Source organism: Trachemys scripta, chromosome 1 (genome assembly GCF_013100865.1).
Source record: "Trachemys scripta elegans isolate TJP31775 chromosome 1, CAS_Tse_1.0, whole genome shotgun sequence".
In the NCBI taxonomy this organism is placed as follows: Eukaryota; Metazoa; Chordata; order Testudines; family Emydidae; genus Trachemys; species Trachemys scripta.
Window position 1 is genome coordinate 87,878,689 of NC_048298.1, and position 26,142 is coordinate 87,904,830.

The following is a 26,142-nucleotide window of genomic DNA, read 5'->3' on the forward strand; positions in this document are numbered from 1 at the left end:
CGTACAGCAGTGCAGCTGCACGGATGCAGCTGTGCCACTGTAAGTTCTCTTGTGTAGCCGCTCTAAGCTGACTGGAGAGAGATTTCTCCTGTTGACTTAATTAATCTACCCCCAAGGAGGGTTCTCCTGACGACATAGCACTGTCCACACCAGCGCTTAGGTCAGTGCAATTTATGTCATTTGATGGCTTATTCACACCTCTGAGCGACATAAGTTATACCAACATAAGTGGTAGTGTATACATACCCCTAGTCAGAAAGGAGGAATTGGGAAATTAATTATCTTGCTTACACACAAGGAATATTTCTGTTAACTAAGAGACTTTATTAGGGCTTGTCTACACATAGTTATTCCCAATTCCATGGATGGACACCCTTATTCTAGAATTAGAGTCTACGCATGAAGTTAATTAGGAATAGCTAATCAGGAATAACTCTGATAGTCATTCATTCAATACATTGGGGGAAAAAAATAGAGGGACCCATTCGTGAGGACTAGGGCTTTTTTCAGCCTAGTCCAAAAAGCAAATATGAAGAGTGTGGATAAGGAGGATACCCTCATTATGATGTAGGCCAGTGTTTCCCAGCTGGTGCCCCATCATGCCCGAACAGGTGTGCCGCAGAACTTTTTTAAAAACTAAAATGGGGGAAAGCCACCTTCTGATTGGCTGTCTGCCTCACTGGCCCGCCTTCTCAATGGATGGAGCAACCAGTCAGAACTCAGTCTCCCTCTCTTCCCCCATCCCCTCCTGTGAGAGCAAGCTGTCCGCTCCCTTGCCCCTTCCCTGCCCTCCTGCAGCTGCCGGCCAGGAGGTGGTGGGGAAGAGCCCCTGGAGCTCCAGGTGGACTACCGCAGAGAAAAGGTTGGGAACCAGTGATGTAGGCACAGTGGAAGATCCTAGGAGCTTGTTAGATCTGGGAACATGAAGAGGTAGCAGTGCTTCTCCCCACTTTCTTCTACAGCTCCTAACTTGCCTCAACACAAGAACATAAGTGTCTCCTGTTTATTTCATGTAAAGTCTTAAGTATCTGGCACTTCTGAAAATCATGCCCGATGAGCACAGTCTCTCCCATTCTCATTTCCTTTCCGCTTACTTATCCAATTTATCATTCCTCTCCATTGACTGAGGCTTGGAATACATTTACAACTAATATTGGTGTAGATGTGTTGGTCAGGGTTGTGAAAAATCCACATCCTTGACTTGCATAGCTATGTTGACAGAACCCCCAGTGTAGATGCAGCTCTGGCAACAGAAGAGTGCTTCTTTCAGCATAGCTAATGTTTTTTGGTGAGGTGGTGTTGCTACACTGACAGAAAAAAGCCTTCTATCCGTGTACGCTCGTTTATATTAGGGGGCTATGCTGATGTAGGGTTTATGGTGTAGACCTAGCTTGTCTCATTCTCCCTCCTCTTGTTTTCCATACCTCGGATTATTACCTCCCCTCTACCACTCACCCTTTCACTGTCTTCTTTGACAGATCTTTTGTCTGAGTGAGAGAAAATGAGTATACTGCTCATGGGGAAACCTGCAGCGTGAGTTTGGCATGGTCAAATTACTGTTGTCACTCCTTATACATTGGACCAGGGCAAAGAAACCTCTGTGCAGGGGTGTATGGTTTTTTTTTTAAAGTGGGCAGGGTACAGTATTTTGTTCTTGGTGCCCTTGTTTTTTCCTCTCATTCCTGTTACCTGAAGCCACAGCCTGAGTTACGCTATTATGGAGCTTCTTTCGGGTGTAAGTTGTGCAGTATTTACAATGTGTATAAACAGACCTGCTCTAGCTTCTGATTGAGCAGTGGACTTAGATAGTGGAGTGAGATAGGAAGCCAGAAGAATGATGGCATGTGGGAGAGCACAGAGAACTGGAGGATGCACGTGGAAAGCAGAGGTGCAGAGGAAAAACTGAGGGAAACGTGGCTGGTAGAGAAAGATGGAGTCTTTTTTTATTAATGTTTAAAATATTTTAAACATTTAATTTTTGAGATAAAACTTTTAATCAGTTATTTTTCCATGTATTTAAAACCCTCCATCCTTTGTTCTCGAAATATTCTTTTCCCCACCATCCTTTCCACGTACCTCCTATGGGTGTGCTAAAGTCGCCTATTAAGATCTGTCAGGACCAGGATATCCTCCTGTTGACTTTATATGCCAACCAGCTTTTAAACTTTTAGTGCTGTTTGGGTGAGATGAGAGAGAAGAATGCCAAATGTAGCTAGTGAAATTTGAAAGCTTTCACTGGTGTATAGTTAACTAACACCTCTTACATTTTCTTTATTTTTAATGGCGGATACTTAAAAAAAAAAGAAAAGAAATGAACAGTTTGTCCTGCCAATTTCCAATTGATGTATAAGTCTTCAACACTCGTTATCACCCCACTCAACCTTTAATTCTGTCCCCTGTAACTCTCAACCAAATTAGGTAATAAAATCCTATTTCCTATTCAAGGAATCCAATTCTAATATACAACACCTAACCTATACTGCAACATTAATATAGAAAAACTGTATTAGTTACTGCATAACTTAGTTTAGTAGTTCTCAACTTTATTTGTATTATAGTGGCTAGAAGGAGCCGCAGTATTGTGGCAGCATGTAGGACTCCTAGTCATGAACCAGGCAAGGCACTATATACACAGAGAACAAAGACTTGATGCCACAGATCACTCTTGAAAAGAAAAATAAAAGGTGGACCACTGATCATATATTAATAGATTCTAGGACTGGAAGGGACCTTGAGAGGTCATCGAGTCCAGTCTCATGCCCGCATGGCAGGACCAAATACTGTCTAGACCATCCCTGATAGACATTTATCATAACCTACTCTTAAATATCTCCAGAGATGGAGATTCCACAACCTCCCTAGGCAATTTATTCCAGTGTTTAACCACCCTGACAGTTAGGAACTTTTTCCTAATGTCCAACCTAGACCTCCCTTGCTGCAGTTTAAGCCCATTGCTTCTTGTTCGATCCTTAGAGGCTAAGGTGAACAAGTTTTCTCCCTCCTCCTTATGACACCTTTTTAGATACCTGAAAACTGCCAACATGTCCCCTCTCAGTCTTCTCTTTTCCAAACTAAACAAACCCAATTCTTTCAGCCTTCCTTCATAGGTCATGTTCTCAAGACCTTTAATCATTCTTGTTGCTCTTCTCTGTACGCTCTCCAATTTCGCCACATCTTTCTTGAAATGGGTGCCCAGAACTGGACACAATACTCCAGCTGAGGCCTAACCAGCGCAGAGTAGAGCGGAAGTATGTAACTTTATATCAGTTTATTCCATTAACAATTAAATTTAAAGTGGTTATGCATTTAGATTTTAAAATACAATGGCCACCATGTAATGTGATCAATATGGTGCATGAGATAACTGATGGTACAAGTTCTTCAAGTATGTATCAGTGTGGACTGCACTGTGTGCATGATCAGATTTTACCTAACTATCAGTGTCTGTCAGTGGTACCTGTCTGTGCGCATTGTGATGTTGTAAGAGGATATAATCGGTTTCCTCTGATGGCCTGTGGCAGTGAGACACTGTGGCTAGTGTCTGACCTATTCGTTCTTAGTGCAGGTTAGATTCCTTAAAAAATCCTCAAAACCACTTTTGATCTTCTGTGAACTGATTGACTATTGTACTGAACTTCCCTTGTCAGACTGCCCTGTACACCCCCTGGTATACACACCCTTGTACAGGGTTTCTGTAATGGCACATTCAAAATCTGCAGGCTTCAAGCCCTGTCCATTCTGCAATGGACTTCTTCCCCTTAAAAATGAACACAGTAGGTCTGCTTCTGTCTGGGAGAATCCCATATTCAGAGCAGATGTTTGGTATGCTTACTCTCTGCGAGGAATCATAAGTTGCAGGATGTGAGGCTGAAGTTCCAATTTCTGGAACAGTCCATGAAAGTCTTGTCAGACCCAGAGAAAGAGAGCTCCAAAGTCGTCCTAATGAATAAGGCCCATGTCCCCTAGTACCCCATTGAGCAGACAGGTGACTAACTCCACCATGGAGAAGTAGGTACCAAGGAAGAACTAACACTGACCTTAGCATTGGGATCTGCATCAGCACAGTCCAAATCCTGATAGACAGCACATTGGTGTTGCACCATGTAAAAGCCTTGCAGGCGCTCTATTATACTCTTGATACCTGGAAGCTATCATGTTCTGGGAATGGTGTCATCGGTGTGGGCAGACTCCAATAGCTGTATACCTTCCAGAAGTCAGCAATGACTGAACAGACTTTCTAAGCAAAAATGTGGGAGACTCCCACTATAGACTTGTTTGCTGACACCAAGTGCCAGAACTTAGGTTCCAGAGGAGGAGTGAGCCCACGCTCCCTGTCAGATGCCTTCCTCCTTTGATGGTCTTGAAGCCTCCTGTGTGCTTTACCATTTGTTCCTCTGAGTACTGAGATACTAGTCAAAATTAGATTGGACAAGACCTCAGTCAGCATGATAGCCAAAACTGGCTTGGCCAGTATGGGGCTATTTGATCCGTTGCAGATGTCCGAGTGGCCTGCCATACATCTTCCAGCTTACTGGAAATAACATCTCAGAACCACCGTAAAATGCTTCACCTGGACCCACAGTTATTGCATCTGACAGTCTTGATATTGGCTGGTTGAGCAACAGCAACAGACTGCTCCCTGTAGGTTCAGGAAGCTCTTATACAAAGCAGAAAACCTTCCAGCAGGAAAACATACTCAAAACTGAGACGATTCTTCATTTAGGGAACTTGGAGTATTAATCCAGTGGAGGCCCCAATACCAAAGTTCCTGGACTATATCCTCCTCCTGCAACATGCAGGACTAGCGTTCAACTCTTTTAGAGTTCTCACTGCAATATTATGTCACACTAGCACAGTTGCATTCTATTCTCACACTTCACAGTATCAAAATTCTTCAAGAGCCTTCTTCACACTTATCTTCCAGTCAGAGACCCAACTCTCATGGTACCTCCGTGTCCTTCTCAAGCTTATGGAGCCACTTCTAAAATTGTTGTCTGAGTGCTCAATACGTTACCTTACCATCAGATCAGCATGGAGGGTTACTTCACTCCAAGCTCTTCTGGCTGGGCTGCCTTATACATATTTTCACAGAGACAAAGTAGTGACGAAACCACACCTCAAATTCCACCCTAAGGTGGTCTCAGAATTCCACCTGAACCAGTCTATTACCCTGATAGTATTCATCTCAAAGCTGCACTCAATGCTGGAAGAAGACAAGCTCCATACTCTGGAGGTTTCCAGAGCTTTCCTTAGGCCTGTTGAGATAATAGAGCTTTTTAGGCTCTCTTCCCACCTATTTGTGGCCATATTAGGCACATTAAAAGGTCAGATTACCTCATTGCAGAGAATCTCTTGCTGTGTGGAAATATAGTGGATTACTGATATCAGCTGGCTGTTGAGCTCTCCCTCCGAATGTCAAGGCACACTTCCCCAGGGCACAGGCCTAATCTTCTGCCTGCTTCAGAAATGTGCTAGTCTTTGAAATATGCAAGGCAGTTACATGAAGCAACCTGCTAACTGTGCACTTGACAGGGTAGCCAGGATAGATGCTAAGCTCAGGAGAGTGGTAGTTCAATCCTTTGATATAGCGATAACTCTTCACTCCTATCGTCCAGGGAGGATATTGCTTGCCAGTCATCTACAGTGGGATCCACACTGACACCTAAGGACAGAGAACAGTTTACTTTCTGATAAACTGGTTCTTTGAGATGTTGTCATTCGTGTGACTCCCACAATGCACCCTATATTTCTGCTTTTTGGAGGTCTCAGCAATATGGACTTAGAGTTGCGAGGGAACTGAGACTGGTTGATTTGCACACATTCTTTTAATAAAGTAGGAGTGACCATCATATTTTAAAGATTAGTGTAGATGATTTTCAGCCAACCAATTGGGTGGACCACTATAAACTTGACTATGGACCGCTAGTGGTCTCCATCTCATGGATTGAGAGTCACTGACAACTAATATGGTTACAGGTATAAATTTGCAAAAATCTACATAGGCTTACATAAACCTACACTCAATAGACATATTACAGGTCAATCATTGCAGTTAATATGCTTTTTTCTCTCTAACATATCACTGTGTGAGAACTGATAGAATTCTGTCCCTAATGTATGCTTGTACTCGGTTCCTTTCATTGGGATAAGAGGCAAGGTTCTCTCATGGATTGGTAACTGGCTAAAAGATAGGAAACAAAGGGTAGGGATAAATGGGCAGTTTTCAGAATGGAGAGAGGTAGTTAGTGGTGTCCCCCAGGCATCTGTACTGGGCCCAGTCCCATTTAGCATATTCATAAACGATCTGGAAAAAGGGGTAAACAGTGAGGTGGCAAAATTTGCAGATGATACAAAACAACTCAAGATAGGTAAGTCCCAGGCAGACTGTGAAGAGCTACAAAAGGATCTCACAAAGCTGGGTGACTGGGCAACAAAATGGCAGATGACATTTCATGTTGATAAATGCAAAGTAATGCACATTGGAAAACAATCCTAACTATACATATGTGATGGGGCCTAAATTAGCTACCACCGCTCAAGAAAGAGATGTTGGAGTCATTGTGGATAGTTCTCTGAAAACATCCACTCAATGTGCAGCAGCAGTCAAAAAAAGCAAACAGAATGTTGGGAATCATTAGCAAAGGGATGGATAAAGACAGAAAATATCATATTGCCTCTATATAAATCCATTGTATGCCCACATCTAGAATACTGTGTGCAAATGTGGTCGCTCCATCTCAAAAAAGCTATATTGGAATTGGAAAAGGTTCAGAAAAGGGCAACAAAAATGATTAGGGGTATAGAACGGTTTCTGTACGAGGAGAGATTAATAAAACTGGGACTTTCCAGTTTGGAAAAGAGGTGACTAAGGGGGGATAAAATCATGAGTGGTATAGAGAAAGTAAATAAGGAAGTGTTATTTACTCTCTCTCATAATACAAGAACAAGGGGCCACCAAATGACATTAATAGGTAGCAGGTTTAAAACAAACACAAGAAAGTATTTTTTCGCACAACACACTGTCAGCCTCTGGAACTCCTTGTCAGAGGGTGTTGTGAAGGCCAGTACTATAGCGGGGTTCAAAAGGGACCTAGATAGATTCATGGAAGATAGGACCATCAATGGCTATTAGCCAGGATGGGCAGGAATGGTGTCCCTAGCCTCTGTTTGCCAGAAACTTGGATTGGGTGACAGGGCATGAATCACTTGATGATAACCTGTCTGTTCAATCCCTTTGGGGCACCTGCCATTGGCCACTGTCAGAGGAGGGGATACTGGGCTTGATGGACCTTTGGTCTGACCCAGTATGGCCGTTCTTATTGCATTTAATATGCAAAATCAACAGTATACATGGAACAATACACTTCCTTTGCAGAATAAAGCAAGGGGGCAAATCTAAGGTTGGGTGTAATTCGCTCAGGGTGACAGTGAGTAATAAAGGAACATGTAGCAATAAGGGTACTGGTTGGATCATTTAATTCATTGTTACCCAAATTTTTGAAAGCTGAGGCCCACCCCTGCAGGAAAATGGAACTAATTGTCACCTTGCCCACCTCATTGTGTTCTTAAAGGCCTACTAATATTTTAGAAAATTTAAATTGTATTTTAAGATGTATTCTTAAATTCTTACTTTAAGGAATTGTGTTTTCAGTATTGGATGTTAAGAAATAGTTGAATACAAGTCATTTAAAAATTAAAAGTGTTATATTTCAAGCTTACAACAATATTACTTAACATTTTGAATGGTAATTATTTAGTAATGTTCTTTCTAACAAAACCGCTCACACGGGTGGGCTCTAGTGTGGTCCTTTGTCTTGTCTTCCCTTCAGTGGGGCTCAGATGCCATGCTGGGATTCTTGAGCTGGAGCTGCTTCTTGATTTGAGGGCAAAAAATAAGTGGTCGTGTTTCCCAAACTCACCTACTTGTGGCACCAAAACGAGCAGTCAGAGTAAACTGTGTAGAATTTCATTCATATTTTGAGCAATGAAATAATTAACAAGGTTGACATGAATGGGGCAGTTCACTCCTCAGCTGTTGTTTCAAATTCTGCAAACCTAGCCAGACAGAACCAGTGCATCTTGTCTTCATGAGTCTGCAAATATTCTGTATCAGTAGCAGTTAGCCGTGAACTATGCCATTTATTCAAATGAGATGTTAACTCTAAGGATGATAATTAAAGTCAACATTAACTGAAAAGTCACCATAAATAATATATTCTTCACTTGCTGCCTACTGTGTTCTTGTACAAATGAGTCACAATAGTCAGAGTCCATAGCTTAAAGAAAAGTTGAATAATGCAAAAAAAAAGTCTTCCTTACATTACACATACAGCTGTGTTAAGTGTAACTAGCCTCTGATATGCTCCCTCTTGAATTCTCCTTTGACATAGTTACAGCTAATGCAAGTCAGAGCATCCCCATACCACCATTTTTAGCACAGCTGTTTTGGGCTGTGCTTACATCAACGTATTCTGGGAAAGTCTGGGCAACTACCCTATACTAGTGCAGTCATTGATAAGTAGACCAGAGAGGTGTGTGGCTGTATGTGACCTTGCCCCCACTGGCGCTGTACAGCGCTGCAACTTGCTGCGCTCAGGGGTGTGAAAACGCCCTCCCCCCCAGCGCAGCGAGTACAGCGCTGTAAAGCGCCAGTGTAATCGGAGCCTGCAGCGCTGCACGCTCGCTCACAGCGCTGCAAGCTATTCCCCTCGGAGAGGTGGAGTTCTCGGAGCGCTGCGAGAGAGCTCTCGGAGCGCTGGCGGTGCGACTACAGTCATGCTTCACAGCACTGCTGCGGCAGCGCTGGGAAGTCCTGAATGTAGCCAAGGCCTGTGTTCTTTTTGTTTGTTTTTTTTGGTTTGTTCTTAAATACAGTACCTTTTGGGATGTTCTTTCACATACTGACCTTGGCAGTAAAAGGGCTGACTAACTTAGGTAATGAGAGATGGTTGGCCAGTCTCATCTACACAGCAGAATTGTTAGAACATGGTTAAATCCTGTATATTACAGCCATGATCACAGGCAAGGTCAAAACATGGTACTTCCATGTATCTGAGCTCATATGTAAGGCTACGATGTAGTCATGGGTATTTTTAATAAAAGTCACGGACAGGTCACGGGCAATAAACAAAAATTCACAGCCCGTGAAGTGAGCAGTCCGTGACTTGTATTAAAAATACCTGTGATTAAATTGGGGGGTGGGTGGGAGAGGGGAGCACGTCCGGGACCAGCGGCACCAGTTGCTGGGGGCTTCCGGCTGCCCCATGACCTTTGCTGGGGAAGCCTCTGGGGAGAGGGGGGGGTCCAGGGCCAGTGGCATCAGCTTCCAGGGACCGCTGGAGCAGCTGGCCCCTTCAGAATTCACAGAGGTTGCAGAAAGTCACAGACTCCGTGACTTCTGCGACCTCCATGACAGACAAGGAGCCCTACTTGTGTTAATATGTTGTATGTCGGATAAGTATTACCATTTGTTTATAAACTTCAGTAAACCAAACCAGACCCATAGTGTAGATGAGCTCTAAGACACATTTTGGATCATCTCATATCCCATACTCCCCTGGGCTACCTTTTGGAGCAGGGTTCAGATAGTAGCTTGGGTCACTCTACATCTTACAGCAAATAATTTAGTAGTATTGATAATGGGGCAAGTTGCTTCTCTGCACATAAATAATGAGTACAAAGACAGTATGCTTTCATAAATTATTCACTGATCACCTACCACAGTTAGTGGTTTTCTTTTCTTTTCCTTTGTTCCTACCACTCTGAATTTTGGCTACTGGATATTGAGGGAGTGTATTGAGGAGAGGAGGGAAGTGAGGTTAACTCGTTGAAGGTAGTCTGTCATGTCACTTTTGATTTCCCTGGATGAGTGTGATGCTGGGGACTATAAATACATATGGCAAATGGTGAGCCTGTAGTGACAGGGCTGGATGCACCTGGGGATGAAGGTGTATGTTTAACAGTGGATAGAGAGCTGTACTGAGGATTGGTTTCTCACTGTGAATAAAGATAAATGGGCAGGGTAGGTATATAACACTACAGGTGTAGATACGTATGTGTGCTGGTAGTCAGAATACGAGTAAGGGTGGATTTGGTGGGACATGTGTGGCTGCTGGTAGAGGTGGTCATATCAAAAAGGGGTGTAGCTTGTTTGTGTGGGATGGAAGGCTGAGTCCCTGCTGGATACAGATTGGGGCAGGAGTGCAGATCTGGGGCAATGGATGTGCAGATGGATGTGAGCTGTGTGGGAGTGTATTTGATTGTGTGGGAGTCTGCAGTCAGAAACTGGTATGTCATCCTTTTTGATCTCCTGCAAATAGAGAAGGAAGTGGTAGCTGAGACTTATGTAATAAGTAAAGCTGGAACTGCTGAACAGGTGTAATGATATGAGTATAGATTATTGTACCAGGTGTATGTTTTGGCTTTTTAAAATGGTTCCAGTTAGGTTTTATCCAAGCCAGTATAACCCACCCTGTAGCAGGGGGGGAAAAAAAAAAAAAGGAATTTATAAGCCTCTACTTATATAGAGGTGGATAGCTGCAGTCTACCTGGACATGTCTTCTCTAAAAGATTCACCTGTGAAATAATCCTTTGGCCTATACTTTGTCAGCACAGCATTTAGTCTAAGAACAGTGGTATCATATTACAAGAATAACAGGAACAGGTAGTATGTTTCAATTAAAGTATTGTTATGTAGTAATTCTTATTTATTTGTATTACCATAGCTCACAGGTAGTCAGGCAGACTGTGGTTCAAATCCGGACCGCCAGACAATTTTGAATGGACTACTTAATTTATTTACTACTACTACTTGTTGTTGTGCTGTGAAAAATGTTTCTGCAGTCTGGATCTTGACCAGGAAATTTGGAACTTGACAAAAATAATAGATGCTACAGCAGGGGTAATCAAAGGAACTCTAGCCCGGGACAGGACCAGTTGTGCTCCGCGCTGAACAACCACAAAACAAAAAGATGGTCCCTGCTCCAAATTCATGGGATTAAGACTTCTTCCACATATCCTTACCCATTCCTAAATAAAAACCATTATAGTGCTGTTCAGTTTCATAATTCTGCTAATTGTGTGGATCAGTCAAATAATCCTGTGAGAAATGCAGGATGGGTTTTATGCAGAGGCACAGAGGATTCTGTTTAAAAGGACACCAGACTCTTCAGTCTGAATTTTTTATGTCCTGTTGTTGGTAAGATCCAACTTTTGTTTGCTTTGTTCATTTGACATTACCTTGTGTGTAGTTTTTCACTGTTTCTCTGTTATAGTCTGTTCACTGACAAAACTTGCCTGGTGGCATTGAGTTTATTCTAGAAGGGCACACAAACTTGTGAAAACCTGGAAATGAAGAATGAAGGTACATTCCCAAACAACCTTAACTGGGGCTGCCAGTAGCCGCCAGTAGCCACTAGGAATTATCTGCATGCACTCCAGCAGGATTCACTGTGTTTGGTGTAATTGTGCTGAATGGCAGAGGGTTTAGTTGGAGCAGCTTGGCAGAGCTGTGATTGTGATGTGAGGCAATCTGTGGGGTCCATGCCTCTTTGTGGGGTATGAGCCCCTCTGTCTGATCCCCACATGTGTGATCAAAGGAAAGAGGTGCATGTGTATCATGAGATCCACTGTGTTTCATTTCAGTATTGCGGATTGTGTCAGCAGGGCACAAGGTGGTCTTCTTGCCAGGAAGTGTGTCAGCAGTTATGGGGGATATGAGGTATGGACTCTGGGTTTAGTGATGGGTAAGTGACTTGTTTGTTAGATGGCATAGTGTGCATAAGAGTGAAGGGGTTGTAAAATTTATTAGATATGGTGATTTTTCTGTGGAGCAGTGTCAGGCTGATGTAAGTAGCTCCTGTTCAGTATAGTGCAAAGGCAGAGTACAAGCGTGTGTGTTAGGGGCATATTGGGTCATCACTCAGAGGGCAGAGTTACAGTTGCATGGGTGTGTACACCTTTATTCTATACTTCCTGGTTTTCAGACATTTTAGTTTTGTGAAATTTGTTTGAAAGGATGGGAGGTACCACCGGACAACCTTAATTTTGAGCTAACAAGATTTTTTTGATAAATTTCTTGGAGTTTTATAACATGTTCTTGGAGTTAGTGGTCATTAAAGTAGTGGTTGTTGTGTAGGATTGCAGTTAAGAGAACCTCTGTGGCCAGATGAAGATGGTATTTACATAACATGTTTCATCAGTCGTAAGGGTGGAAACGATCTTCCCATTGTACAAATGTGGAAATTGAAGCACAGAAGTGAAGTGACGTAGTAGGGGCTCGATACATCCATCTGGAGCAGTGGTTTTCAAACTTTTTAGGCTGTGCATCTCTTTCCAAATAATGTAGTCTTCCACGTACCCCCATCTGAGATAGGCAGAAGTGACAAGTGCCTTCCATTTTGCAACAGCTTCTAGAGGTTTTCAAACTGTGGGTCATGCCCCCCTAGGGGGTCACAGAAGAGTGTTCAGGAGGGCGAGTAGTGACACCAGGTGGCTTGGGCCATCCCGGCATGGCATCTCCACTCCTTGACTCACCTCAGTGGGCCACCCAGCCTGTCCGGGTTGGTGGGGTGCAACCAAAAACTGTAACTCAAAGGGGGACTCAGCTAAAAAGTTTGAAAATTGGAGGTGGCATTCTCTCCGTGAGCTGAGCCCCACCTTGCATTGCCAGCATGAGCCCCCCTGAACGTTCCTGCACGCTCCCTTTGTGGGGTATGCCCCTCAGTTTGAAAACCTCTGATTCTGAGTCACACAGCAGAAAGGAAACATACTGATCTGGAGCACAGGAGGCTCAATGAGGTGTGAAGTAACAATTCATCTCAATGGGATGTTCTCAGCTGAATGAGAACACCCCATGGAGATGAATACAGTCTGGAACAATAGCTCTGAGATGTGTGAACTGCTCCATTTATCACAGTAGGTGTCAATATATCCCAGCCTGCCTCCCCTCCCCCCCACTCCAATGCTTGAGAATCTGATATGCATCAATCATGGCTGTGTCAACTCTCACCCTAGTCCCAGCAGTGTGATCTTGGTGCATGCTCCCAGAGTCCCAGCATGTCTGTTCACAGCTTCCAACCCTGAGGAGCAGGCATTCTCCAGATGTGATCTCACAAATGGGGGCAGGAAGATGGACTCCAAGCCATTCAGAGGAGCAATGCTTCCCCAGATGCCAGCTCACATGGGGGGTTGTGAGGGAGAGGAGATCAGACCTCTCCAGAGTAGTCCCTCAGATCCCAGGTCATATGATGGCCAGAGAGGGGCATGGGCCCCTCCAGGTCCTGGCACATGCACATGGGGTAAGGAGAGGAGCTCAGACCCTCTCCTGAAAGGCAAGGTCACCCCAGATCCCGGCAAACATCTGGGAAAGCTGGAAGAGGTTCGCAGACACCCACAGATCTTGCAGATGCACAGGGACGGGGCTTTGATTTCTTCTGCCACCCCAACCAATGGGCAAGAGCTAGGGTTGCCAGGAGTCTGGTTTTTGACTGGAACGCCCGGTCAAAAATGGACTCTGGCGACTCCGGTCAGCACTGCTGACCGGGCCGTTAAAAGTCCATTCAGTGGCACAACGGGCCTAAGGCAGGCTCTCCCTAAGCGGCTGACATGTCCCTCTGGCTCCTAGGTGCAGGGGCGGGCAAGGAGGCTCCACGCACTGCCCCCGCCCTGAGCGCTGGGAACCGTGGCCAATGGGAGCTGCAGGGGCAGCGCCTGCAGGGACATGCTGGCCGCTTCTGGGAGCTGCCTGAGCTAAGCGCTGCCCAGAGCCTGTACCCTGAACTCCCTTCCGCACCCCAATCTCCTGCCCCAGCCTGGTGAAAGTGAGCGAGGGTGGGGGAGAGTGAATGATGGGGGGGGGGTGTGGAGTGAGCTACGGGGTGGGGCAAGGGTGTTCGATTTTCTGCAGTCAAATCCTGGCTCCCTCTTGGGGGACAGGAAGAGGAGCTCAGATGCCCCTCACATGAGGGTGGTGGCAAGGAGAGGGGCTAAAACTTCCTTCCATAAGCAGGGCTCTCATGGATTCTGGTGCATACACAAGAGGGGAGAATGTGGGACTGAGAGGGCCGGGCCCCCCCCCCCCCCCCCCGACGTGAGTGCTACCTCTCCTCCCCTTAAATCCCCTAATTCTTCTTCGAGTGCTTGCTCATATCGATTCCAGTTAGATGTGTGCATGCCACGTGCACAGTTGTGGGAAAGTTTTTTTCCCCTAGCTGCACTCGTCGAGTTGGCTGTGGAGCCCCCTGGAGTGGCACCTTCATGGTGCTCAATATATGACCCTGCTGACTTGGCACCTCCTCAGTTCCTTCTCATCGCCAGTGACGGTCGTTGGAACTGTGGCATCTTGCTTTGCAAGCTCTCCACATTTCCCTAGCTTCTGTTTGGACTTTTTGTATTTTGTAGTTGTTTTAGTTCTTGGTTAGTTCTTAGTTGTTATAGTTAGTAGTTAGCTAGCTGTTGGGCTGGGGGGCTTACCCTCTACCCTGACTGAATTCTCCTTGCGGGACTTACGTGCCTAAGTCCCAGTGGTTCAAGCCCTGCAAGTCCTACAACAAACCCATTCCAACGGGTGACACCCACAGCGCTTGTTTAAAGTGTCTGGGGGAAGCACATCAAGCAGACAAGTGCAGGATTTATAAAGGGTTTCTCCCCAGAACAAAAAAGGAGCAAGACTTTCGCCTCAACAGAACCTTGTGGAGGTGGCACTCAGACCGCAACCTTTATCGGCGCTGCAAGGCCCGGTACCGAGCTCATTGGTGCACAGTGCCCCAGCAGCAGTGGTAGAAGCGGCACTGCGGAAGGACTCTGGGAGACACCCATGGCACTGTTGCTCCCCGGCGCCAAAACCGGCAGGATCAACCCGGCATCGGTGCCATTCACCAATGCAGAAGCGGCGGAAGCAGGGGAGGAGTGGATCTCAGACTCAGAGACCCATCCCTTTGGAGCTGGCCAGTGGGGCACGTCCTCGAGAGGTGCACCTAGTGCTGAAGTCTTTGGAGCCGGCACCGTTGACTTCGGCTCTGCAAGGAGTTGAGTCCGGTGCTGTTTGACTCCCCCGAGCCAGGTCATCAAGGAGGTAGAATTGCCCTCCACCCCGGACACCTTTGAGGCCGCAAGGCACCTCATCGCCATGACAGCACCGCGGTCCCTGGTCCTTCGCGCCAAGCCTCTGGTACTGCATCGTGTGGCACCGTCTCGGGGCAAACTGGTGATGCTCTGTCTCTCAGCACTGCTGCTCCCAATCGTGATGCCAATCCTTGCATCGATCTCTGTTGCGCAGCAGGTCCCGCTCCTGGCACCGGTCAGGACTCAACAAGTTCATGGTAAAGTTGAAGTTCTGCATGGTCTCCGTGGGCACAATTATCCCTTCTCTGGATCTGAGAGACTGGTACGTCACCCTCGACATGAAAGACACGTACTTCCATATAACTATTCGGCCTGTACACAGGCGATTCCTACTCCTTGTGGTCAACCACAAACATCAATTCACAGTCCTTCCATTTGGCCTCTCAACAGCCCCCCAAGTGTTCACCAAGTGCATGTTGGTTGTGGCCGCTTTCCCGTTGGAGGCAGGTGCAGGTATACCCCTACCTCAACGACTGGCTGCTAAGGGGCCATACCAGGGGGCAGGTGGAGTCTCAAATCCAATTGGTCAGGTCCACATTCGAGAGACTAGGTGCTCTCCTCAACTCGAGGAAGTCAGTCTTGGAACCGACCGAAAGAATTGAATTCATCGGGGCCGTGTTGGACTTGGTTCAGGCAAGGGCACTTTTTGCCAGAGTCCCGATTCCAAGCCATCACAGAGATCGTTCAAGACCTCCAGCAATACCAGACCACTTCAGCATGGGGATGCCCGAGTCTCCTCGGCCACATGGCAGCCTGCATTTACGTAACCCGGCACTCCAAATGAGGCTCAGGCCTCTACAGGGTTGGCTCGCTTCAGCCTACCACCTGGGACATGACAGCCTGAATTCAGTGTTCACAGTGCCAGGACAGGTGCTCGAGTCCCTTCAGTGGTGGCTCAACCCTCAGTCTGTATGCGAAGGAGTCCCCTTCAACAGCCCTCAACCCTCCTTGTCCCTGGTAATGGACACGTCTGCTTTGGGATGTGGTGCGCATTTGGGAGACCTCCAAACGCGGGGCCTTTGGTCACAGGATGAGCTCTCCCTTCATATCAATGTCAAGGAGCTGAGGGCAGTGCGACTAGCATGTCAGATCTTTCAGGCCTAGCTACAAGGTCAGTGTGTAGCAGTTCTGATGGACAACACCAGGGCCATGTTTTACATCAACAAGCAGAGTGGAACCCGGTCCTCTCCCCTATGTTGGGAAGCCCTCTGGCTGTGGGAGTTCTGCATAGCCCACTCCATTCACCTGGAAGCATCCTATCTACCAGGAGTTCAGAATGCACTGGCGGACCACTTCAGCAGGTCCTTCTGCAATCATGTGTGGCCAGATGTCCTGGCATGGAGGACCATGTAAGTAAACACTGCCATGTGGCCCGCAGGCACAGGCAGACCTTGGCTGTAGTCAGAAGGAACACAGAGACTTCTGCAATGAGGTTCGCTATCGTGTGGAACCTTTCCAGCTGCAGGACGCTCTGACGCAGGTAGAGTTGAGGACCGCTCCAATGAACTCTATCCTCTGCACTGGCACCAACGTCAACCACAGCAGGTCCAGAGAGCAGCACGTGGCTTGAAGTACCGCGACATCCCTTCAAACTTGAGACCTGGAGCCACTCTTGACGAGCCAGTCATCGAGGTACAGGTAGATCTGGATACTTCAGTGCCTGAGGTAAGCCGCTACCACCAACATGCACTTGGTAAACACCCTTGGTGCTGTCGCCAGGCCGAACAGGAGGATGGTAAATTGGTAGTGGTGGGGCCCCACCATAAACCAGAGGAAGCATCTGTGTCCTTGAAAGATCACTCTGTGGAAGTATGTATCCTTCTGGTCGAGGGCAGCATACCAGTCTCCCAGATCCAGAGAGGGGATAATAGAAGCCAGAGAGACCACTTTAGCTTCTATAGGTACTTGTTGAAGTCTCCTTAGGCGTCAATTCTGCGGGGCTGGAGTGGTGCAAGCACACACGGGGCAGAGGGGAAGTCGGTGCCTATCGAGGTCTTGCAGGTCCAGGATAGTCCGTAGACCACCCTTGGCCTTTGGGATTAAAAAGTACCGGGAATAGAACCCTTTGTTCTTATACTCGAGAGGAACTTCTTCCACCACACCCAGCTGTAGTAATTCCTTTAACTTGGGCAGGGGCCAGGGAGGGGCCACTGACAGGAGATGTCCTGTTTCTCAGGCCTGATCTACACTAAAGAGTTAAGTTGATGTAAGGTAGTCAACCTAATTGTGTAAGCGTCTACATTACAAAGTTCCTCCCGCTGATTTAACTTGCCAGCTACGCCAAGCTTCACCTTTGCGAGAGGCATAGCACTTGGGTCGATGTACACCTCTACCCTAATATAATGCTGTCTTATCGCGTTATAGGTGAAACCGCATTATATTGAACTTGCTTTGATCTCTGGAGTGCGCAGCCCTGCCCCCCCCGGAGCACCGCTTTACTGTGTTATATCCGAATTCATGTTATATCGGGTTGTGTTACCTCAGGGTAGAGGTGTAGTTAGTTGACGTAGTGTTCGTATAGACACTGCATTGCTTACGTTGCCTGTTGCTGCGTTTGATGGCCGGAGACCCAGGCTGATGGACAGAGCCCCCCAATGCCTCACTCAACTCAGTGCAAGTGCTCATGGGGGGGACATGCACCACCGATAGAAGGAGCATAATGTGGACACAAAAGGCTGATTTAATTACTGCAGTGCCTGTAGGTTGACCCAACTTAAATCATTTAATTGTTGTAGTGTAGACATGCCCTTCATTTCCTTTGTGTCTGTGTGCCTTACTCTAAAGCCTGAGGATGGGTTGGATAAGTTTGTCTCCATGTTGCCTCCCCCATTTGTGCACTGGTGGAGGGTAGCTGGGATGTCAGAAGCAATAGGCCCTTATGTAGATTGCATGTTCATTTTTAATTCTGAAAAGGACAATACACACAAACTTGTTCAGCTAGCAACAAATGTCAGGCTTCTGCTGAAATATAAGGCTGAATTCCATACCAGTTCTGCAGTTAGATCTCATGACTCCTTCTCAAGGACTGAGACATGAATATTGAGATATATAGGGAAACTTCCTTGAAATGTAACTTCATGGGATGGTGATGTGAATATAGGTGGTTTATACCAGGTATTTAAGAAGTATATTTTTGGCTTTTTAAAAAAATGGTCTCAGTTAACTTTATCCAAGCCAATATAAACCATCTTTTTCTTGGTATGGGGTAAAGCTGTAGGCTGCTGCTCAAGTAGAGGTGGATAGCTGCAGTCTACCTGGATGTGACTTTCCATCTATTAGAACCAAGCAAGCTTTGGCTGGGAGTCTAGGTTGGGGAATGCAGTTACTTTCTTGGAGTGCTGCTTCTCATTCATGCGTCGTCATAGGGATGCTTGGGTATAGTGAACAGAGATGTATTTGGGTGAGTTGTTAACTGTTCCTCTGCAATTTCCCAGATAATTTTGATTTTAGGGCCCTCTTTGATCTTGTCTCATTTACCTCTGGACTGACTTCTAACGGAGGATGTTTGGAGGGAGGCTTCTGGGTCTCTGGATATTTTTTCTTACTATAGGTCTCAATAATTTAAGATAATTTATATAATTTTTGCCATTAGTTCAGACTTCCACAATAGTAACAAAAATACAGTTACTCCACTCTGAGCGTCTCCTGGCCTGTAGGGGATAATTTAGGGGTGGGAGTCAGTGTTACTGAAATAGGAGTCGTTCTCCCATTTGAATTGGTTTAGCGGAATGTTTAGCCCTTCTGGGGTCACAACCCAATTGCTGACAGTTGGGAGGAGCCTTTATAAAATGCATTAATGTTGGAATGCTGCTGTAACTGCGTAGGGAGTGATGAACACTTTTGACTTCTCAGCACAAATGGGAATCCTGTTTCCTCAGTTACCAGGGGTGGCTAAGGTGTTAAGCATTAATAGAGCTGGATGGTAGGAGAGGTGTTACATTTGAATTACTGCTAAATATTATAGTTTAATTTTACTGATGCTATGACTGGGAGATGTAAATTTGCTAACTTTTTTTTCCCTTTTTTTCCAGGAGGGCTATCGAGGGGTCACTCTGGTGCTGAACAGCATGCAGTCCTTTCGGGAGCAAAGCAGTTACCACGGAAACCAGCAGAGCTACCCACAGGAAGTGCACGGGGCATCCCGGCTAGAAGAATTTAGCCCCCGTCAGCAGGCCCAGATGTTCCAGAGCTTTGGAGGAGGTGCTGGCAGTGGGCGCCGGGGAGCAACAGGAGCATCTGCAGCAATGGCTGGTGAGAGCTCTGGGCACCAGAGCTACCAAGGTTTTAGAAAAGAAGCAGGAGAGTTTTACTACATGGCCTCCAACAAGGATACAGTGGCAGCAGGTGGGCAGCAGCCACCTCAGCGCAGGCCGTCTGGACCAGTGCAGAGCTATGGGCCACCCCAAGGAAGCAACTTCGGGAGCCAGTACGGGAGTGAGGGACATGTGGGCCAGTTCCAAACACAACATTCAGCCCTTGGAGGTGTATCTCACTATCAGCAGGATTATACTGGTCCTTTCTCTCCAGGGAGTGCCCAGTATCAGCAGCAGGCTTCCAGCCAGCAGCAGCAGGTGCAACAGCTGAGACAGCAGCTCTATCAATCCCATCAGCCTTTACCACAGGCATCCAGCCAGCCTGCGTCTAGCACCTCCCACTTGCAGCCAATGCAGCGTCCATCTGCCCTGCCTTCCTCTGCTTCTGGGTACCAGTTACGAGTGGGTCAATTCAGCCAACACTATCAACCCCCTGCTTCTTCCTCTTCCTCTTTCCCCTCCCCACAGCGTTTTGGGCAGTCTGGGCAGAACTATGATGGCAGTTACAGTGTGAATTCTGGTTCACAGTATGAAAGCCATGCTGTAGGTTCTAATTCACAGGGATATGGGACTCAATCTAATTACAGCTTTCAGACTCAGCCAATAAAAAGTTTTGACCAGTCTAAGATGCCCCAGGGTGGGCAGCAGGGGCAGCAGCAACAGCACCCCTCACAGCATGTAATGCAGTACTCAAATGCTACCACCAAGCTATCTCTTCAAAGTCAAGTGGGACAGTACAGCCAAGCTGAAGTCCCTGTGAGATCACCCATGCAGTTCCATCAGAACTTCAGTCCTATATCCAACCCATCTCCAGCTGCCTCAGTGGTCCAGTCTCCAAGCTGCAGCTCTACCCCATCACCCCTCATGCCAAGTGGGGAAAACCTCCAGTGTGGGCAAGGCAATATGTCGATAGGCTCTAGAAATCGAATTTTACAGATGATGCCTCAGCTTAGCCCAACACCATCCATGATGCCGAGCCCCAATGCTCATGGTGGAGGATTCAAGGGATTTGGGCTGGAAGGACTTCAGGAGAAGAGACTTACAGATCCAGGGCTGAGCAGCCTAAGTGCTTTAAGCTCTCAAGTGGCCAACCTTCCTAACACAGTCCAACACATGTTACTTTCAGATGCCTTGGCACCTCAGAAAAAAAGTTCCAAAAGGTCATCGTCGTCTAAAAAAGCTGACAGTTGCACCAACTCAGAAGGCTCCTCCCAAGCAGAGGAGCAGCTTAAGTCTCCCCTGGCAGAGTCCCTCGATGGCGGCTGCTCTAGCAGTTCAGAGGACCATGGAGAGAGGGTCAGACAACTGAGTGGCCAGAGCACTAGTTCTGACACTATCTACAATCGGGGTAACTTAGAGAGATCCAACTTGTCACCAGCACAAGGCTCTCAGAATGAGCCAGCCAAACTCAGTACCAGCCCTACAGTTAGGGAAGATGTGGGTTCCCCGGGTGAAAAGGAAGTCCTGATAGCAGTGGATGCCACCCCAAAAGTGAACGAAAAGACAGTAGGGGTGATAGTCTCTCGGGAGGCCATGACAGGCCGAGTAGAAAAATCAGGCGGGCAGGATAAATCCTCACAAGACGATGCTCCTCCAGCTACCCAAGCGCCTCCTGGTGCCAGTGGAATAAAAGAAACTGGGCAGGTATTACCACAGTCAGAGCCTCAAGGAGGGAGCAAAGGGAGTAAGAGTGGGGAAAACAATACTAACCACAATGGAGAGGGAAACAGCCAGCCTGGCCATGCAATCATTGGCTCAAGTTTTCCTGGCAGAACAGAACCTTCCAAATCGCCTGGCAGTTTGAGGTACAGCTATAAGGACAACCTTGGGGCTGGCATGCAGAGAAATATTGGTGGCTTTCCTCAGTATCCTTCAGGTCAAGAAAAAGGGGATTTTCCAGGGCATAGTGAGCGAAAGGGCAGGAATGAGAAGTTTCCCAGTCTTCTGCAGGAGGTCTTGCAGGGTTATCACCACCACCCAGACAGAAGATATGCTAGGAATGCACAAGAACATCCAGGCATGGCTGGAAGCCTGGAAGGAGCCATGAGGCCCAACATTCTAATCAGTCAAACCAATGAATTAACCAATAGGAGTCTCCTAAATAAAAGCATAGGGTCTCTCCTGGAAAGTCCTCACTGGGGCCCCTGGGATAGGAAATCCAGTGGCACAGCTCCGGAGATAAAACAGATCAATCTGGCTGACTATCCTATCCCTAGAAAGTTTGAGATAGAGTCACAGTCTTCAGCCCATGAAGGGGGAACACTCTCAGAGAGAAGATCCGTGATCTGTGACATATCTCCATTAAGGCAGCTTGTCAGAGATCCTGGGCCTCACCCAATGGGTCACATAGGTGCTGAGGCCAGAAGTGGGAGGAGTGAACGTCTCACTCCTGGTTTAGGCCAGTCAGTCATCCTCCCTGGTGGCCTGGTGTCCATGGAAACAAAGTTGAAGTCTCATAGTGGGCAAATAAAAGAGGAAGATTTTGAACAGGCCAAGACCTCAGTCAATCTCAACAGTAAAAAATCAGGAGACCATTGTCATCCTGCCAATGTTAAGCATGAGTCTTTCCGAGGCAATGCCAACCCTGGAGCTGCAGCCCCTGATTCTACCCCAGACTACGTCTCCCAGCAGGACAGCAGATCAACACAGCTAAGACGAGCACCTGGAAGAATGGGAAGCAGCAGAGAGGGCATGAGGGGTAAATCACCTTCTCAATATCAGGATCTGGCTGACAAACTGAAGATGTCCCCAGGCAGGAGCAGAGGCCCAGGAACGGACTTCCACCACATGAATCCACACATGACACTGTCTGAGAGGGTCAGCAGGGGTTCTTTGCATTCTCCCTTCCCTCAGAACTCTGAAGGCTCATCTTTGGCTTCGGCATATCATACAAACACTAGGTCTCATGCTTTTGGTGACCCTAACCAAAGTTTGAATTCCCAGTATCATTACAAAAGGCAGATATACCACCAGCAGCAAGAAGAATACAAAGATTGGAGCAGCAGTTCTGCACAGGGTGTGATTACTGCAGCTCAGCACAGGCAGGAAGGGGCAAGGAAGAGTCCAAGACAACAGCAGTTCCTTGAGAGAGTAAGGAGTCCCTTGAAAAATGACAAGGAAGCAATGATGTACATCCAGGCTAGCTCTTACCATGATACTGGAAGCCAAGAAGCTGGGCGCTGTCTCATAGGGAGTGATGGTACACAAAACAAATGCACCGAATTAAAACATGGTGTCCAGAAGATGCAGCAACAGGAATCTGGTTGGGATCTCTCCCGACAGATCTCTCCTGCCAAGAACAGTGGGCCTCTAGGAGCAACCAATCAGAAAAGGTTTTGCTCTCAAGATAGTGATGGGCATAGGCGGGAGGAATCTGCAGATTTGCCCAAACCTAGTAATGCGATGCTGAGGCTCCCTAGCCAAGAAGACCAGTCTCCTCAAAACCCCTTAATTATGAGGAGGAGGGTCCGTTCTTTCATTTCTCCTATTCCCAGCAAAAGACAGTCGCAGGATATGAAGAACAGTGGCACAGAAGATAAAGGGCGACTGCTTCTCCCCTCAAAGGAAGGAGCTGACAAAGCATTCAACTCCTATGCACATTCATCTCTAAGCCAAGATGCTGGCAAGCCACTCCCAAAGGGAGACTCCTCCAAGGATCTCCAAAGTCCTGACAACAGGAATTGCCCTGCTGTTTCCCTCACAAGCCCGGCTAAGACCAAAATATTGCCGCCACGGAAGGGGCGGGGATTGAAACTGGAAGCTATTGTTCAAAAGATTACATCCCCCAACATCAGGAGAAGTGTTTCCTCCAACAGTGCTGAAACTGGTGCAGATGCAGTCACCCTTGACGACATCCTGTCCCTCAAATGTGGACCACCCGAAGGTGGGAGTTTGGTAAGTCATGGACCAGAGACAGAAAAGAGAAAAGGGGAGACTGTGTCAGATCCAGTGGGGCAAGTGAGCCAGGAATTGACTAGTGAAACATCTCTGCCAAGATCTTCAGAAGAGTGGCACAGCAGTGGGGATGACAAAGTCAAGAAGGAGACGCCTGAAGTTGCTAGTGTCAGTAAAGAGGTATCTGGGGCCAATGTTGCCACACCACCTTCACAGAAGTCTGGTAGTCAAGGACGATTAGACGGATCCTTAAGTGGAGCTGGAACTCTGATGTTTCCTGACTCAAAAACAGTTTCTCCTTCCAGTATGTTGATTTCTGAACCAAACCCAAAGTCTGAAGAAAAAGATGGAGATATGACAAATATTTCACCTAAGCCAGATGGCTTCCCTCCAAAGGGATACTTCCCCTCTGGAAAGAAAAAAGGGAGGCCTATTGGTAGCGTAAACAAGCAGAAGAAGCAGCAGCAGCAGCCGCCACCACCACCACCTCCTCCACCAGTGCCACTACCACCACAGCCATCAGAAGGGACAAGAGGTGGAGAACCAAAACCTAAGAGACAAAGGAGGGAGAGGAGGAAACCTGCAGCACAACCACGAAAGCGGAAAACTAGACGGGCCACTCCAATTGTGGAACCTCAAGAACCAGAGATCAAGCTGAAGTATGCCACCCAGTCGCTGGATAAAACTGACACCAAGAACAAGTCCTTTTTCCCGTACATTCATGTGGTAAACAAGTGTGAGATAGGCGCTGTGTGCACAATCATCAATGCAGAGGAAGAAGAGCAGAACAAGTTGGTGAGGGGCCGAAAGGGACAAAGGTCACTGACACCCCCTCCTAGCAACACTGAGAGCAAAGTTCTGCCCACCTCAACTTTCATGCTGCAGGGCCCCGTGATAACTGAGTCTTCTGTCTTGGGGCATCTGGTTTGCTGCCTGTGTGGAAAGTGGGCCAGTTACCGCAACATGGGAGACCTCTTTGGGCCTTTCTATCCCCAGGATTATGCAGCTACGCTGCCCAAAAACCCGCCTCCCAAGAGGGCCTCAGAAATGCAAAGCAAGGTCAAGGTACGACACAAAAGTGCTTCTAATGGCTCCAAGACCGATACAGAAGAGGAAGAAGAACAGCAACAACAGAAAGAACAGAGAAGCCTGGCTGCCCACCCCCGCTTTAAGAGGCGGCATCGCTCTGAGGATTGTGGTGGGGCCTCTCGGTCACTTTCAAGGGGAGCTGCTTGTAAGAAAGCAACCACTGAGGGTGGCAGTGGCAGTGAAAAGACTCCCTTGGACTTAAAAGCCCCCATGCCCACTTCAGAAGGTGGCCCTGAGCTGGAGTTACAAATTCCTGAACTACCTCTTGACAGCAATGAATTTTGGGTCCACGAGGGTTGTATTCTCTGGGCCAATGGAATCTACCTGGTGTGTGGCAGGCTCTATGGGCTGCAGGAAGCTGTGGAAATAGCAAGAGAGATGGTGAGTACCAGAATTTACTATGTATTGATGGATGAAAGGTTTTTCCTTTTGCAACCATAGAATTTTTCCCTCCCTGTAATATCCTTTTTTTCTTTCTGCTATACCTCAAGCATCCATGTTTCCTCTATATAAATCTTCAGTAGTTCCCTTTTGATGAAGGGTAAAAATCCTACTTCAGGTCACCTAGTGAAATTTAGTTTGGGCTGAGATTTTTGCCACCTGAAGGATTTGGATGCTCTAGTACCTATTAATTTTAGAATTAGTTGTCTGAGGGATTTGTATATCCATGAAGATCTCAGCCTTGTTCTTTATCCAGTTTCTATTAAATACTGATTCATATCCTACAACCACAAAAGTGTAGGTGTGGCCTTTGTAGTAGGGAGGCCGTTTAGACTAGCTAGTGGTGCTGCAAGCCTGGATCAAGGTGTATTGTGTGTATTGATGAGCTTCAAAAAGAGTACTGTCTAGTCCTTATTGGCCAGAAAGATAGTTGCCAGGATGTGAGGACTTGGGGATGTCTATATAGATTCCCAGGCCAGAAAGAGCCATTGTGACCATCTTGCTTGACCTCCTGTGTAACACAGGCCATAGATCTTCTTTGAAATAATTCCGAAAGTATATCTTTTTAGAAAAACATCCAATCTTGATTTAAAATCTGCCAGTGATGGAGAATCCACCAAGAACTTGGATAAACTGTTCCAGTGGTTAATTACTCTCACTGTTAAAACTTATGCCTTATTGCCAGTCTGAATTTGTCTGTCTTCAACTTCCAGCCACTGGATTGTGTTATAGCTTTCTCTGCTAAATCGAAGAGCATGTTATTAAATAACTGTTCCCCAGGTAGATACTTAAGGACTATAATCAAGTTCCCCCATAACCTTTTCTTTCTTAAGCTAAACAGATTCAGCTCCTTATGTCTGTCTTTACAGGGCATGTTTTCTAATCCTTTAATCATTCTTGTGGTTCTTCTCTGAACCCTCTTCAATTTATCAACATCCTTCTTGAATTATGAACACCAGAACTGGACACACTATTCCAGAAGTGGTCCTACCAGTGCCAAATACAGAGGCGAAATAACCTTTCTACTCCTACTCAAGATTTGTCTGTTTATGCATCCAAGGATTACAGTAGCCCTTTTAGCCACAGCGTCACACTGGGAGCTCATGTTCAGCTGATTATCCACCCCGACCCCCAGTTCTCTTTCAGAGTCACTGCTTCCCTCAGTATTCACCCATCCTGTAAGTAGGAGCAAAAAATGCAGGCCATAGATGTATACATTTACATTTAGTTATATTAAAGCATGCATTGTTTGCTTGCACCCAGTTTACCAAGCAATCAAGAT

General features: G+C 46.7%; 1 protein-coding gene across 4 annotated transcripts in view; it reads left to right on the forward strand.

Moving 5' to 3' along the window:
• TCF20 (transcription factor 20) overlaps positions 1 to 26,142 on the forward strand; it is a 186,379-nt gene that overhangs the window by 96,123 nt on the left and 64,114 nt on the right. For all 4 annotated transcript variants that reach the window (XM_034774962.1, XM_034774960.1, XM_034774963.1 and 1 more), the window contains exon 2: positions 19,155 to 24,800. In XM_034774962.1, coding sequence (XP_034630853.1) covers positions 19,191 to 24,800 — 5,610 coding nt within the window. In that variant the 5' untranslated portion in view covers positions 19,155 to 19,190. The remainder of the gene's footprint in view (positions 1 to 19,154; positions 24,801 to 26,142) is intronic.